This window comes from Brachycentrus maculatus, unplaced genomic scaffold, assembly GCF_059751285.1.
Source record: "Brachycentrus maculatus isolate JH-2025_06_01 unplaced genomic scaffold, ASM5975128v1 h1tg000234l, whole genome shotgun sequence".
In the NCBI taxonomy this organism is placed as follows: domain Eukaryota; kingdom Metazoa; phylum Arthropoda; class Insecta; order Trichoptera; family Brachycentridae; genus Brachycentrus; species Brachycentrus maculatus.
The window spans coordinates 984584-1002307 of NW_028280985.1; the positions used below are offsets into that span (position 1 = coordinate 984584).

Consider the following 17724-nt stretch of genomic DNA (forward strand, 5'->3'; position numbering starts at 1 on the left):
GAATTGGAAATTGAGAGCTGACGTCAAATTTTACCCAAAAATAGTGATTTGAATAAATAAATAAAAAATAATTATTTATTGATTCGGGATTCAAATTGTGAAAAGACTTGTTATTTATTTAAATAAAATTAATCCTTAGGTAATACCACTTTTATTTTATTACACACGACTAGTTTCGAATACTACAGTATTGATTCGGTATTAACTTTATGGAATGGCAATATATATTTGCCTTTACCCAAAGGCAGAGAGAATAGAATGAGAATAAAATATTTGCCTCTTCCACATTCATGCATCTTATTCCGACTCCTGACCTAACCATTTTCGAGGACATAATAAAATGCATGTGGAGCCGATAAACACAACTAAGTTTGGATTAAGGTTCTTGCAATATATATTTGCCCATATCCAAAGGCAGAGAGAATAGAACGCCACGTTAATCTATCTTTGCAAACAATCTTCGCCTCTTCCACATTCATACATCTCCTCATATATAACTACGGATTATTTTTGAGACATAATAAAATACATTGGAGCCGATAAACACAACTAAGTTTGGATTAAGGTTCATGCAAAATATATATTTTCCTATACCCAAACTAACCAGCTGCCTAACGTGTATAAAATAAAACCCAGTCAGGGATCCAAAACGAATGAACTGAAAAAAATACTATATGAGAATTTATTTGTGCTAGTGACTAGTTATATTTTCTCATTTTTTTGTTTAAACATGCTTCTTACCTTATATTTTTCATATCTACCATACCTTTTATTGTTAGTTTTATTGTGTTAGTTTTGGTTATTTTTTTTAATCTTTTTTTTACTTTCTTATTTCTGTTTCAGTCTTAATAACTTAAATCCCTTGCCCCAAAAGTGTAATCAAAATAACTCATCGGGAATATTATAAAATTTCAATGAGAACACTTGTTTTTCACCACTTGAGTTATATTTATTTTATTTTATTTGTTAAAATAAAATAAATATAACTCAAGTGGTAAAAAACAGGGTTTTTTCATTTAAATTTCGTCATGTCTCGCAAAGCGAATGCCGAAACATGTTTTAAATAAAAAAAAAGTATATGATATACTTGATAATGCCAAGTTTTTATATGTGATTATTAAAATTATTATTATGTTATTTAATATTTAACGCCATATGACAATTTGGGTTTACGATTTGTTTACGAATTACGCTCACGAACGACCGCGTCTTGTCCTGTGTAATGGAAATAGTATGAAATATTTATAGGGCCATGTAGAAACAATTTATTACATATTGTAGCCGAGTCAGATTACCAATGGTCAAGTTTTATATCCTTCCTACATTTTTATATTCAATACCACAAGAGAAAAATCATTGCTACGCCATTTTTATAGGCTACTCCGTGCGAGCAATTTATAAAGATTTTTTTCTTGAAGCAAGATGACGGTTACATTATTTATGGTTATAGAAATTGGCAAAATCTTGTCTATGATTTGCTGTGGGTGACTGAAGATTGAACATCTAGGGAGTTATTTAATAATTTTAATAAGAAATTTTGAATAAAACGGTGTAAAAAAGAAAAAGAAGTATTGAATAAAAGAGTGTAAAAAGGATAAGAAAAATTTAATATAATAGGGTTAAAATGAATGAGAAATATTGAATATAATAGGGTAAAAAAGAATGAATATTGAAATATGTAATTCGGTAAAAAGGAATAAGAAATATTGAATAAAATAGGGTTAAAAAAAAGGAAATTGAATATAATAAGGTAAAAAAATAGAAAGAAATATAGAATATAATAGGATAAAAAGCGAAATATTGAAGACAATATGATAATATGTAACTTCTGAATATTAAAATCATTTATAGCCCGTGGGGTTTTCCTGATATTTTAAGTCTGATCCTTTTATCTGTACGAGGAAAAAATAATCCCTAATTTTAAGTTGTTTTTCCAAATTATTGCTTTTATAATATATTATATTAGCTGTTTAAAAACGTAATTAACGGATAAAATTAAGTGGTAACATATAAATAATTCGGTTAATAATTTACAAAAAGAAAGACTAGTCAAATCATAGCACCATGTTTTATTCTACAGAACAAATTAAATGTGTACATGTATTGTTATAGGAAAATGCGTTTCACGTAACGAATTTTCGCATTACGAATCTGCTCCTGGAACGACTAAAGTACGTTGTGCGAGGCATTACTGTAATTCCATCCAAATGCTTTTTTTGGGTTGAGGAAAAAAAGCTTCGGGATGATATTTTTTACCGCTACAATTTCCACACTGTTAGAAAAAGCTTTTACGACAAAAATAATTCTTTGGTATTTTACATAATATTCACGACTGTTTAGATATTGATAGCGTTTCTCTGAAATATTATTCCGCATCTCATTCACCCTTATTTGCTCAAAGCCGACGATTCGGACCCCAGAAATATTTACACACGTTTACATAAAGAGAATGATGTGTAAAGTAAACAAGAAAAGCTGTCACAGAGTAATATAAAGTATATTTTTTTGTGTTTTAAGTGTGTCCAATTTTATGTACACAAATTCAGGATATTTTCTAATTCTTCTTCTGTGCGTATGATGTCAAGTCCCCCTGATGTTGTCTATCAATTGAAAGTAATTTTCATCGCCTTGGGACGTTTTACAAAACTAATTGGACGATATATTGTATTTTATAAAAAATTAGAGACTTTAAATATATATACAAAGTAGTGCTCATGATACAGAGTAGTATTTAAAATCTTGTCTGAAAACTTGAGTACACATGACAGCGCGCCGCGCAGGCTTGCCAACTTAGCGACTAACGCACTTGCAAGTCTTAAAAATAAAATATGTTGACAGCTCTTCACACTGACAGCTTGTGTTGTACTTATTAATTTCGTTTTTAATTTTTACTTTTTTTATTTCATTACTTTTTTATTGTTATTACATCTAATTTATGAAAAACATTTAAACGATTTGTAATGCACTGCATTTTATTTCATGTAATGTGTTTTTCTTTGTTTTTAAACCATAAATAAATAAATAAATAAATTTTAATATATATATTTTTTTAATTTATAAAAAAATGTACCGTCCAATTAGTTTTGTAAAATGTCCAATTTGAAGTGAAAAATCTTTATAAAATAGCTGCAAACATTTAGAAGTAAGAAAAAATACCACTTAGGTAGATACGTAGGATTGCAAAAACGGTCCTTAATATAGTAGGCAGTCGTTTTTATGCGTTCTAGGAAATTCCGAGACCTTTTGAATATTGGACAGTACCTAATTTAACTAAACGTTTAATTTAAAAGAAAGAGAGTAAAAAAACACGCATTCTTACTTACCCATTTCTCCGCGAATCTAAAAGTAATTTTTTTCGAGAATTTATATGAGAAATTCTTTCTAAAACGGAGGCATAATTTAGAAAAAAGAAATCCATTCCTGTCTCTTTACTTCCTTTGAAGTTTTTAGACTGTCAAAGGATTGTTAGGATTTTCGGTCGAATGAATCCCTCGGTCCGATTTCGAGTTTGGAGGAATTGCAAAGTACAATAAAACAACCAAGTAAATTATTCCAGCATCCAAAACAATAGACTTTCATTATGTCGCGAAACAAGCTTTATTGGAAACTCGACAAATTCATAAAATTGTTCTCAAAATAGATATAATACAAAAGAGAGATAAATGGATTAAAATAAATTTTTCATAGACTTCGAATAATTTTTTCATAATAAAATTTATTTTTATTAAAGCTGCCTGATTATTATAATATTGTTTTGATTAAAACGTACAGTGCCGATATTTAGTTCTGATACATAAAAAAACATTTTGTTTCAACCACTTTTTATTGGTACACTTTTTCAAAAAGAACCTTGTCATAATCAGGGTTTATGTACTTATTCCAAAACATTGAAATACTCATAGTTTTTCAAACTCTTATAATCACCCTATGGTGCATAGGGCACTGCATCATATAAACGCAGTGTTATCTTGAGCATTACCACATAAAGGAAAGGTGATCAGCCCTCCGCTTCAGGTACCACTCCAGGGTTATATTGAATAAATATAACAGTGAAAAAATCATTAATATTTATTTGACCCCCCCTTGGGAATCGAACCCGGGACCTCCAGTATGGTAGCCGAGCGTGCTGACCATTACACTACGGAGGCGGACAAAGTTAGGTTATAGATAATTACCCTTCCCTTACCATACCAAAAAGTTCTACGCACTCCTTACAAAATGTGATTTAAAAAAACGGGAAAAACTCCTAAATGTTGCTTTTATTGAGCATTGCTCAGCGAATACATCCACCCCGGACGACAACATTGTGAGCTACAAAGTTGTTTTATTTTATAAAGTTTATAAAATGTGCCACAACGTATCTGCGAAAAACGTTCAAGAAATATGTAATTTCAAATATATATGTATATGTATAATAAATAATATAATAAATAGTTAACGAATAGATAATTTAACTTTAAATTTTTTTAGTTGACCTTTTTTAAAAATTTGTGTTCATCAAATTTAAAGAATTCATAAGTATATTTAATTATTTTGCTGGAAGTTCATTTTGAATAAAAAAGAACAGAAAATAATAAAAACGGGTTTACATAATAGTGAAATCGGTCGATGAAAACCGAAAACGAACCAAATATTACAATATAATGTTCAAAAGCTAAAGCGCTGAGCTTACAGGGGATTATGTATGTTACCAAATAAAGCTCCCATTGAAATATCGAGAGCTTTAGTATCATTATTATTTGTGAAGTTGGTCAGCTCATTTCGTAATCCAAACCTGATATTATTATGCCATTATATTTATTAAAAATATGTCAGTTTGGGATTATTCCAAGGTATCCAGATAAAACTTAAACAAATTAACAAACAAATAGAAGTAAAAGAAATTTCTAATAGAATTCAACTTTCAATACTTATAAAAAGTATTAAAAATATTGTGCCTAGAATGGACAAAATTGTAAAAAATTGCTTTTTTCAAATTTATAAAGAAAAACAATCCAACGAATTTAAAATCATCAAATCTATTAGTTACAAAAATAATAACAAGGTATTTTATAAAACATATTAACAAAATTTATTTATATTACTAATACATTTTTTTAATAATCCCCTTATAGTCTCGAATAAAAAAGATAAAATCTATCCATTTTTGATTAATGTTTTACTAAGTAAATACCACTATTTCTTCAAATTTACTGTGACACGTGTTTCGATTCATTCCGCATCATTTGGTGTCAACATACGGTGTTTGAAAATGATGCGGAATGCATCATAACACGTGTCAAAGTAGATTTTAAGAAAAAGTGGTATTTACTTTTTTTATTATTTTTTTTTATTAATGTAAAACATTAATAAAAAAACATCAAGTAATATTTTTAATATTATATAATATTAGCAACATTTTCAATAGTATTTGAGAATTACATATTTAAAGAGAATGTAATAAATAATAAATCGCGCATATGAATAATCTTTGAGTTTACATCTCAGATATTTTTTTAAATTTATTTTTATTTTTTTCTAACTTTTCACACGTAAAAAATGTTTTATGGTCATGGTCATGTTTATATATACATATATATATATGTATAAATATATATATATATATATATATATATATATATATATATATATATATATATATATATATATATATATATATATATATATATATATATATATATATATATATATATATATATATATATATATATATATATATATATATATATATATATATATATATATATATATATATATATATATATATATATATATATATATATATATTTATATATATATATATATTATATATTATATATATATATATATATATATATATATATATATATATATATATATATATATATATATATATATATATATATATTAATTTATTAGTTTTGAGTTTATCCTCAAATATTAGCAGTGTACACAAACTAGTACGACAGCGGTTGGGTACCTACCTGGAATGTACCATGTACCTCTTAATGTACCATTTATTAGTCATATCGACATATATATATAGCAGTATTGTCCTTAAAGCCAAGCTCTATATTGTCTCTCAAGACAATATCAATTGGAATATGGATTTATTCGGTTATTCTTTCATTTATATAGTAATTCGTTCCGGTGGATTAGATTTATCAGCCAAGCATAGCAAAGCTCGTCAAGCTACCTTTTTTGCCTTTTCGATCCAAAATTTTGATGGTTGGCGCCAGCGGGAGAAGAGAATTTTTGTATCAAATCGAATCGAAAGTGGCTAAAATATGTCGAAAAGAAATTATGAAATACTTTTTATACTTTTTCCTGTGAATTTTTCTATCCATTGTAGAATTGGTTAAATACCAATTCTACAATGGAAAATAGTTTTGAATCATTTTAAACCCATCTCGTACAACTTTCCGCATGGCTAGTTTAAAATTTGATGAAATTTCGCAATGCACGAGATTTTTATAAAGGATATTTCCTGAAAATATTTCATAAGATAAGCTGCTTGGATGGTTGCCAGGATTTCTTATTGAATTCCTAACGTTTACCGGAATTTTAACTTTGGTCAAAAAAAAATCTCGTTAAAGATTTGGCAATCTGAGATCGAAAATGTGATAGAACTCAGTTATATGGCACAACATTAGAGGCAGTTGTTTCGACTGAATTTGTGTGAATAATCAGAAAAAGACTTTTTAAATTTAAAATTAGTTTTAAACTTTAAGCGACTTTTAAATTTTCGTTGGTTATGAATTTAAAAATGGACCAATCCATGTATAGATATATCATTTCACATGTAAAATGAATTATTTTGACTTTTATCCGCACCCAATGGTGCAAAAGGAACTGCATCGTATCGTTATCTTGATTTCATGAAGGCGAGATCAGTTGGTTACAATTCTTATTTACTTTTATTATTTATCAGACACTGGATTCTCCACTTTACATATTTTGCTAATATTATAGGTGTCGCGCCACTACTAAAGATGAAGATCTATTATCTTCTTATTTCGTATAAAAATGGTCTTTATCTCAAGTTTAGACACCTATAATATCGATATATCATCCGAAGGGTGTATTATTTTCCTCATTTCTTTCTTGTTAAAACGAAAGATTTTTATCTCAAGTTTAGACACCTATAATATTGATATCGCTGACTCCTTTCAACAACGTCATATATAAAAAAATCGTCAATGTTCAGTTGTGCATGTTTTCGGAATGCCCAAAAAATGTACTATATTCCAGCAAAAGCGGCATATTTTTAACTTAATATTTACCCGCTACAGGGCAGAAAGTGTTATTTTTGCATTTGAAGAAAAGGTATTGTTAATTTTTTTATATGCTAAATATTTTTCAAATGGAGAAAAAACTTTCCGGTTATTCCTAAAAGATTTGTTGCACAGTAAAAATTTCAATTCTTGATATTTATTTTTAAAACATTTTATTATATTCTTATAATAAAAACGACCTCCTGAAAAATCAAGTTTTTTGATATATGACGTTGTTGAAAGGAGTGAGAGGTATATTATCCAAAGTGTGAATTATCCAGTGTCTGATGAGAATAAATAAAAAATAATAAAATTATTGTAATAAAAAAGTATACTGTATATTGGTTTTAATAAAATTAATATAAAATATTTTTTCATTAGTGGTAGGACATGATGAAATTATTAAATAAAACACTGGTTTTTACCACTTAAGTATTATATTTTTGTCTATTAGTTAAACACAGGAGTGTCTATCCTGTAAATTACTATTCTTCCTATCTTCCAGCGGGAAATGGGATAAAGGTTACTCTTAGTTAGTGAGATAGTTAGTTAGCAATTGTTTTAATCTTATAGATCTCTGGTCATATTCAGAGCATTCTGCCACACGATACTGTATATACGTTTGAATGTTGTACGTGAATTTCATTCAATTATATAGGGTGACACAGGATAAAAGTAATTTTTGGAAATCGTTGTGGTAGCCATGAACAGGTGGTAGGACCGTGGGATAGTGTTTTTGAGAAAGTAAACATTTTGCTATTTTAGTAATCATGCAACATGGAACGAAGAACAGCGTGCGTTAGCCTTAAAAATGTCCTATAAAAGTAGTGATACTTTGGAAGCTGCGCAGAGACAGTTCCGACGTTTTTTACAACTTATGACGTCATAGTGTCGTCACATCAAAACACGCGATAAAAAATTGGATTCAAAGCTTTGAAAAGACTGGATCTGACCTAAAGATGAAACCAACGACCGCAGATAGTGCAACAATCGAAGAAAAAGCCACATCACACACTAGACGGCAATCAATGGAATTTGTGCGAGAATTGTTCAGTAATTGAGTGCTTTCAAGATATGATAGCGTTATCTGGCCCTCTTGGTTGCCAGAGTTTGTCCGTTTATGATTTTTAACGGTAAGATTATCACAAGAGAAAAGAGTACACGACTCGACCAAGAAATGAATGAGTTAAAACGGAGAATTTAGTATGAAATCCATAGTGTTGTCTCATTGACCGCTACAACATCTCAGATGAGATGTTGTAGCGGTCAATGAGAAATCTCAACAGCAGATTTCATAAATACAGTATAGGAGGATGGCATCTGAAGGACGTTATTAAAAAAAATTCATTTATTTTTTAAATGGCAATTTTTGGGGCTTCAATAACAATGAATAAAATGTTTTTTTCTTTATTGCTTCTGGTTTTATTAGATTGTTAAAAAGTTCCCGTTTTTTGTGTCACCCTATATATGTAGGCTAAGGTTACGTTATGTACGTGGTCGTGTTAGAGAGATAAGATCACGGAGCAGGAATATAAAGTGAGGGTAACCAACGTGCCGGGAAAGGCGTATTAATCTAAGGGAATGTGATATATGAAGGGTCACACTTGGGATAGGTCTATGACAATCCACCAAGACACATATTACATTTTGGTTAAGCTCTGTGCCTCTCCAAAAAAGGTACTAGTTCGGAGAAAAAGTGCTTGGAGAGGGATATACTATATATTGTAATATTATTATATTTTATAAGAAACCCGCATAGTCAGGCTTTTTGGTAATAAATATTTCTGTAAATTTTGGAGATTTTTTCATTTTTAAAACAACTGCAGGTGCGACATCGAATGTTTTATTTGTTTTTTGTTTTTCGACGTCGAACAACGAATATATTTTTGTTTTTGTTTACGATTAACCATGTGATTACTATAAATAAGAACACTTGCTTTTTACCAATTGAGTTATATTTATTTTAACGACTAATTTCGGAAGCTACAGATGCTTAACTGATTTTCTTAGATTTTTACACCCCCCCCCCGTCATAACTCATAGTACAGATGATTATTTATGCTATAGTTTATATTCCGACCCGAAGATGGAAACATCTTTAGCTTCCGAAACTAGTCGTTGAAATAAATATAACTCGAGTGGTAAAAAACAAGTGTACTCATTTATAATTTCATCATGTCTTACCACAAAGTGAATGCCGTAACAATAAATAAAACGTGTGATTATTAGTGTTCTGATGAAATCCATATTTGAAAATAAAATCAAAACTCTTTATATCACCTCTATCCAAGAATACATGTATGTATCAGGGCCAGACTGACATATCGCTCACTCCTTTCAAGAACGTCATAAATCAAAAAACTTGATTTTTCAGGAGAACGTTTTTAACTAACTAACTAACTAACTAACCATCACGCCGCTTCCCAGCAGGGGTAGGCAGAGATAATAGAGCGCCACACCACTCTGTCCTTGCAAACATTCTTCGCCTCTTCCACGTTCATGCATCTCCTCATACATACCCGCCGATTGTTACGACTCTTAACCTGACCACTTTCAAGTAACGTTTTTAAAGTTTAAAAATATAATACAATGTATTAAAAATAAATATCAAGCCACTTATTGAACTTTTTACTATGCAACAGATTATTTTAGATAAACCTAAAGGTATTTTATCAATTTGAAAAATATTTAGTATATTTAAAAAAATAATTAAACAATACCTTTTCTTCAAAATGCAAAAAAAACACTTTCTGCCCCGTAGCGGGTAGATATTAAGTTTAAAATATGCCGCTTTTGCCGGGATATAGTACATTTTCTGGGTATTCCGAAAACATGCACAACTGAAAATTGACGATTTTTGATTTATGACGTTCTTGAAAGGAGTGAGCGATATGATTAAATTTGGTGTCTATCGGTCCATTGATTAGATAGAAATGACGTTTTTTTCATATCTTGACTACAGCGAGTCCAAAATTTACAGAAACCCGCTTACAGCTAGGAAAAACAAATATCCAAAATCTGAAATAAATTAAGCATGCATTTTTTCGACATTACCGATATCGAACATATTAACTAGCGTTTTGCATATACTTATTGACAATTTAAAAATAATAAAAAAACCTTTAAGAGGATACTTATTTCAAACATGGTGTTTTGTTGTTGCAACTGTATAGAATGTTTTCGTTCTAATATTTATATTCATTTTGTGCTGTTACAGGGTGCTACAAAGCTGACCAAAGAAGATATCGAACGCGTGTTCTCCCTGTACGATAGGGTAATTATAAACTATTATCTGCTTTATGTATTGAATTTTTAGCAGTTAGTTAGAGAGTTAAATGAATAATTCAAGGTTGAATTATTTATTTTAAATTTCGGTAATTTAAATTTAAAGTTATTGGTTAGTGTCGTGGAATCGTAAGTCAGAGTTTCTCGGTTCGAATCCACTCTACCCCAATTTGATACCTATTTCTAATAATGAGCCGCTCAGGCTCACAGAAATAGTATGAAATTGAAATATTTGTGTAAATAATAAAAACACAAATATTTCTCTTTAAAAAAAATATGTATTAGGTATACATAATATCAATTATATTAAGAATAACATTTCACTCACTCCATTTAACAACGTCAAGTACAAAAAAAACTTGATTTTTCAGGATATCGCTTTTTAAGTTGAAAAATATAATGAAATGTATTAAAAATAAATATCAAGCCATTTATTGTACTTTTTACTGCGCAACAGATCTTTTTAGGTATAACCTTAATGTTTTTTCTCCATTTGAAAAATATTTAGTGTTTTTAAAAAATAATTAAACAATACCTTTTCTTCAAAATGCAAAAACAACGCATTCTGCCCTGTAGCGGGTAAACATTAAGTTTAAAATATGTCGCTTTTGCTGGGATATACATTTTATGGGCATTTCGAAAACATGCACAACTGAAAATTGAGGATTTTTGATATTAGATGTTGTTGAAAGGAGTGAGCGATTTGTGTTTTCAAGAAGCTTATAAAATTTATGAATACATTTTTTAATTTATATTTTCTAGGATAATAATGGCAGTATTGAGAATGAAGAACTGCGAGGATTCTTGAAGGACCTCTTGGAATTGGTTAAAAAGGTAGACACTTGAATTTTTTCCTTTTAAAAACGGGTCGGAATGTGCCTAAGTGGTATTTGCAGTGGATTACTGATCCAAATTTTGCATTTCGATTGGTATCCCAAAAAACACCTCTCCAAAAATTTGTTCGCTCGAAATATTGCAGGGAGACTTTTATTTTATTGGACTGAAACTTTTGTATTAATCATGGAACATCATGAGATTGATCATATATGTCTCTGATAAATAAACGATTTATCAATCCAACTTGTTTTTTAAATTGTTTTTAAGATGGAGTATTGCAGATATTTTAACAGGAATAGAGTCAACATTTTGAGTGAGTCCAAATACTTGTTCACAAATCTGGATTGTCTCCAATTATAGGAGTTATTTTCCATAATATTTTTCATGTTAATAAAATCCAGGATTAATAATCTAGGACATACTAATATAAAAGTTTCTGCTTAGTAAAAAGCTTCTTTTCATCTCACCGATAGATGTCTCAAGTGAAGTTCTACTGATTCAAGAACAATGATTCAAAATCGGTTCATATATATAGAACTTCCAAGAATTTGAGTAGTGTGGTTATCAATAATGGGTAGAATTGGTGTAAGTTACACGTGTGTAAAGTGATCACTTAAACCAGCCTATGACGGTTGTCAGCCCCGTAAATGCCCAGAATTCCATATTCTTCTTCATCTTTGATCAGATGTCAAAAATAAAGATTAATGATATAAGTATGTAGTTTTCCAAAAAATTATGAAATGCGGTTTTTTAATGCACTTTACACGCGTGTAAAGTGATCGCTTAACCAGTCTATGACAGGTCGTAAGCGCTGTAAATACCATTTTTCTTTCATCTGTAATGAGATGTCAAAAATGTAAAATAACAAATAAGTGGAGAAATCCAGTTTGTAAAGAAGTATTTGGACACACTCAAAATGTTGTCGAGCCATTTCACTTCAGTGAGAGGTAACATATGTTTGTATTTTCTTCGACATCACTAAAATTTTACTTGTATTTTTTACCATGTACCAATATTCTTCTTCGTCCTGGTCGAGATTTCAAAAATTTAATTAAAAAAATGTTTTCATTAATATATAATAGTAATAACTTTTATGAACGGCAGAAAATGACACAAAAAAATTATTGAATAATGTGCATAGATACGTAGATATAAAAAAAATTAGGCTTTTTACTTATTTTTCAATGAATATTATAGGATTATGACGCGCAAGACTTGCTGGACTTCGAGGAGACAATCCTTCAAGGAGTTGATTACAACGACGATGGAAAGATCAACAGGAAAGAACTGACCATGATCCTTCTCGCCCTTGCCAAACACAACCAGGAAGACGAAGTCGCTTCGGCCTAAACCACGCCATGACAGTTGATTCCATAATTTTTTAAGGTTATGTCGCAAAATGGGTAAAAAACATCCCAAAGAAAAAGCATGGGTGAGCTGTAACGTTGGAAAACATCCAATTAATATTATACGTGTGGTATATATTATATTTAACGTATTTATTTTGCTAAATCTTGTAGAATAAACAAAATTGTTTTAAAAAGTGGATGTTTCTTACCGCCAATGAAAAAAATATTGTAACATTGGAAAACAGCCAATTAATATTATACGTATGGTATATATTATATTTAACGTATTTATTTTGCTAAACCTTGTAGAATAAACTAATTGGTTCTTAAAAAATGGATGTATCTTACCGCCAATAAATAAATAAATATCTTAATTAATTTTATTGAATAAATGTACGAATATTTCACGACTTCTTTCAACACACCTTGTTTCGAGATGATTCTATTCAGGTTTTTTTGTCATGTCGGTGGAACGGCGTTCCGGCACCTCTTTTTAATGGATATTTATTTTTAAATTTTCAAAATCAATAAGAAAAACAATATTTGTGCTCACGTAATTAAAATCTTTGTTTATATAATACGTCAAAATGATAAAATTTGGTATTATAATGAATACTTAAATGATATTTGAACATATTTTTTTAGTAAAAAGCTTGACTCGTGTGAGAAGTGAGTTTCGGAATCTTTTTTGTTAAAAAAAAGCCCTGATTACCATATATTAATTAATTTCATCACATTAACATTGATCCTAATACGATGAGATTTTAAAGGTCTTATTTTCCAAGTTACATTTTACCAAATTTTGTTAAAATATAACTTAAGTTGCATTTTAAAACACATCACGGTTTGGTGAAAAAAACCTGAATGAATCGTTAATGTCGTGAAGCCAAATTCTGAAGACTTTCGGATAAAATTAGTTATTTATTCGTTGAAACGGCACTTATTTGCTCGTCAATTTTTACAGCCGACCATCAAATGAAATGATAAAGTTAATATTATACCTTCCGCTTTACTTTGATCTGAGTAATTCAAGTAATCGCTGACATCGTATCTGAAATGGTTTACTGCTCTGTGGGAAAATTGGGGCAAAATAAATTCGATTTAAAAGTTAAATAAACTCAAAATACAATCATGACGGTTAGAAACAGTTGAGTTGGTTTTGATCGCGTGCTGTTTGACTTTTTCTGGGTTAATATGCCATGATGTATCGAAGATACATCATGGCATATTTACCGACGTTTCTACCATTATTTCAAGTTATCGTCGAATTGACGAGCTTTTTAGGGTTAATATAATAAACGAATCATATGAAATCGTTTGAAACGATAAAATAACAAGCTTAAAACATACAACCCTAAAGAGGATAAATAAGTTATGATACAAAAAAAACATAATGTTTTAAAAAAGAAATAAAATATTATTTTTCCCCTCAACATAAATTACTGCCCAAATACATCATAAAATCTATCCGACCCCATAGTATAGTGGTTAGCATAGTTAACTGCCATGCTGAGGTCCCGGGTTCGATTTCCAGAGGGGCAAAATAACTATTGTTATAATTATAAGTGTTTTCTCACTCTAATTTTAATAATACTACCCTGGATTGGTACATGATGTCATAAAAATCCGGAAAACCATCGATCAATGATGAGTAGTCTTGGATTGTCGAATATTCTTTCTAAGGTGAAATCCATGGATACGAAAATCAACGAATTATTTGAAATTATTATTTTGCTTTAAATATTTTTATACTTTTTTCTATAATGCCATCTTAATATTTGTTTTAATAAATTGAATTTAATAATTATTCACCACCTGAATTTTTGTAACACATTTTTTGTGACGTATTGTATTTGGTATACATTTTTGAATGTTTGTATTTTAAATTACTCGTTTATGTAAGTATACAAATAAATGTCATTTATATGAGTGTCTACGGATGTATGTAATATTTGTCGTCCATATATAAAAATAGTTTATTGACATTATACACATAGATTGAATGTTTAGATACGAATTTATATAGAACTTCTTCCAAGCTATCTTTTTCTTTTCTAACTTTGTAATAAATTCTAGATCTTGATGGGCTCTTTTCTCGATGTGGGAAAAACGTTTTAAAATTTTTGTTGTTTTGAAAATATTTATCGTAATATTGCTTGTAACTATTTATTTTTAACTTTGAAAACACGTCTTATTACGCATAATCTAGCCGTATTCACAAGTCTTGTTAATATTTGCCCAATTATAAAAAAAAAGTCACACAAAAAACACTTACTATTCTACAATCTGTAATAATCAGATTTCACTATTGGTTTTTGATACATCGATTGCAGTAATCGTTAAACTACGGTTCGCGAACCGCATGGGGCTCCTTGGCCCCCTTCATCCTATGCTGCTATGGAAATATTGATGCAAAAGAAGTATGAACTTTGTTCACAGCACAAGTGGTATATATAATTTTTGTATTGAGTTTGAGTTAGCACGTCAAATATTAACAGGATTTGTGAATACGGACATTTGATGACAAGAATGTGATATTCGTATGAGCGAGTAGCATCTAAAAGTGGCTTTCGTTGCGTTACATATAACACATTTTAATCCACTTTACAAAATTTATCAGACAACGTTTAAAAAAATACTTGATAATTCTCAGTGGCCATGTTAATTTTTTGCTTTATTTTAAAGAAAATATTTCATTTTTATCTTTATTGTAAAAAATACCTAAAATACCCTATCGTGCTTTTTCCTCTATGTAAGATACTAAGGCTAAGTAGCTTCGACAAACTTCTTAATAATTCTTCTCAAATGTAACCAAATGATAAACTTTGCTAACTTTTTAATAAAATATCGCACTCTAGATATTCTGAGTAAATTTTTCTTCTCTTGTAGATAATGTAACATTCATTATATTATAAGAATTTTCCTTTAATACGGCAATACGTGTTCTCAGCTTGTATGTCCTTACTATAATTAGTTTTAATGTAAATTAATTAGCGAATCAAACGATTAAACTATTGGTATTGAAAATTGACAAAAAACAAAATGGCGTCTTTCGTTCTGCCTTACTTTCATTTATTCTATTAACAAGTAAAAATGTCAATTTGTTCGTAATTAAACCGAATCTAACGAGAATTTCGCAGTGCTTTGGCGCTAGAAAAATTATCAAATGGTTTATTTAATTCAATTTTTTAAAACTAAAGCTATGTCGTATAATTTAAATCGTAAATAAACATGCCAAAAAGATACAAAGATAATCGACTAAATGAGCTGCGAACAAGTATTTTGAATACGGTGTTTCTCGAATTATATATCATAATATTTTTAGCATTCTTATAAGCTCGTGAAAATCATATGAAGTGACTTTGTTCATTCAAAATGGAAGAAAGAAAATAATAATTGATACTCCTAGTACTTTGTAACGAAATAAAAAGTGGAGTGGTAAAAATAAAGAAAATACGAATTGCATGAAAACAATCTAAGTATATAAATATTCTTAAATTTTCGTTATAGCATTGTTTACTTTGTGCAGTATTATGAACTACATGTTTATATTATTTAATATTACATCATTTATATAATTGATATTTTGTAGATGTAATCTTGAAATGTACCTACAGCGCCTTTTAGGTAGTATGGTATTTTACGAAAATGGCGCTATATACATTTTCCAAAATTATTATTATCATTTCCTAAAACATTATTTTTTTTAATTCTGACTTAGCAGGGGTAGTATTTTTTAAACGAATTCTTTATATTATATAAAATCACGAAAATTTTAACGTTATGTTATTATTAAATTATAGATACTAGTTTACATTTAAGACTAACTTCAAAAGTTGTAATGAGGTGCTTCGAAAATATGTATTCATTTTTTTGTATGACACGTGTTCTTCCATTTTATTTGTTTACGTAACTTTATAATGCAATGTACCTACACAACGAAATCTAAACTTATGTTTAAATCATAGACAAACTGTTAAAATTATGAAACAATTTTTGATTCCTTGATGCTTTATTAATTATAAATTTATTTTATGAGTGCCTTGTCAATTAATTCAATTAATGCACCTTTTATATGATGTTTTGAATTCGTTAAAAATCACATTTATGAGTTTTTTGTTTTTGTTTTAATTCATATAAGACATAAACAATTCTACGATTTTATTTCAAGTAAAAAGCAACTCGTAGAAAATTATTTTCATTAAAGCAATTCTCGTTTTTACAAAAATATTATTGGAATCGAATAATATGTACAATAATGATTAATGAAATCGAATAACAAAAACAATAACGTTGTGTAGGTACCTGGGTAGATACCAGCTATATTTCAATTTATGTTATTTATCAAAAACAGCTTTTTCAAAATCATTATTAAAAAAAATTATGTGCTATCAACGAAAAAAATATACTAAATTATTATTTCTTTTAAATGAAGATGTAGTGCACACAATGCTAAAAAACATATCAATCATTTGGGTAATACAAAAATAAATATTTTAATATTCCTTTATTTTATAATTCTATATCATCGATTTCCTATCGCGCTTATTACATAATATTTAAAATAAATAAATAATTTGTCTCTACGTACTAGAAATGAAATAATTGTAGAAAAGGTAAATTTTCAAAACACCAAACTAGCTATTTATGTGTGTGTCTAGTAAATATTACGATCAGTATAATCTAATAAATGTGAAATATTTAAAATTAAAAACGTAGATGAAATAATTTTCTCATATGTGTACTTATTTTACATGTGTGTATGTTCTTTCTTTTCGGCTATTTAGCTAATTAAACTGTAGAAATGTATCGAATGAAATATATATATATATATATAAAGAATGAAGATTAAAATACCGAGCAGTCAGGTATAGAGCGACAAACTTATCTTTAGAGTCGTTGACAACGTCACCATCGCCACTGGTTGTAGATAAACATTTGAATCAATGTGCCATAATAGGTACCCGAGTACCTTTTTTTAATTTAATTTATGTGTTTTT

The 17724-nt window shown here is 28.9% G+C and overlaps 1 protein-coding gene across 2 annotated transcripts in view; it reads left to right on the forward strand.

Annotated features, from left to right (window-relative positions):
• LOC148306664 (calbindin-32) overlaps positions 1-13175 on the forward strand; it is a 171113-nt gene extending 157938 nt beyond the window's left edge. For both annotated transcript variants that reach the window (XM_088264588.1, XM_088264589.1), the window contains exons 11-13: positions 10471-10527; positions 11301-11372; positions 12573-13175. In XM_088264588.1, coding sequence (XP_088120714.1) covers positions 10471-10527; positions 11301-11372; positions 12573-12725 — 282 coding nt within the window. In that variant the 3' untranslated portion in view covers positions 12726-13175. The remainder of the gene's footprint in view (positions 1-10470; positions 10528-11300; positions 11373-12572) is intronic.
• Positions 13176-17724: the final 4549 nt, after the last annotated feature.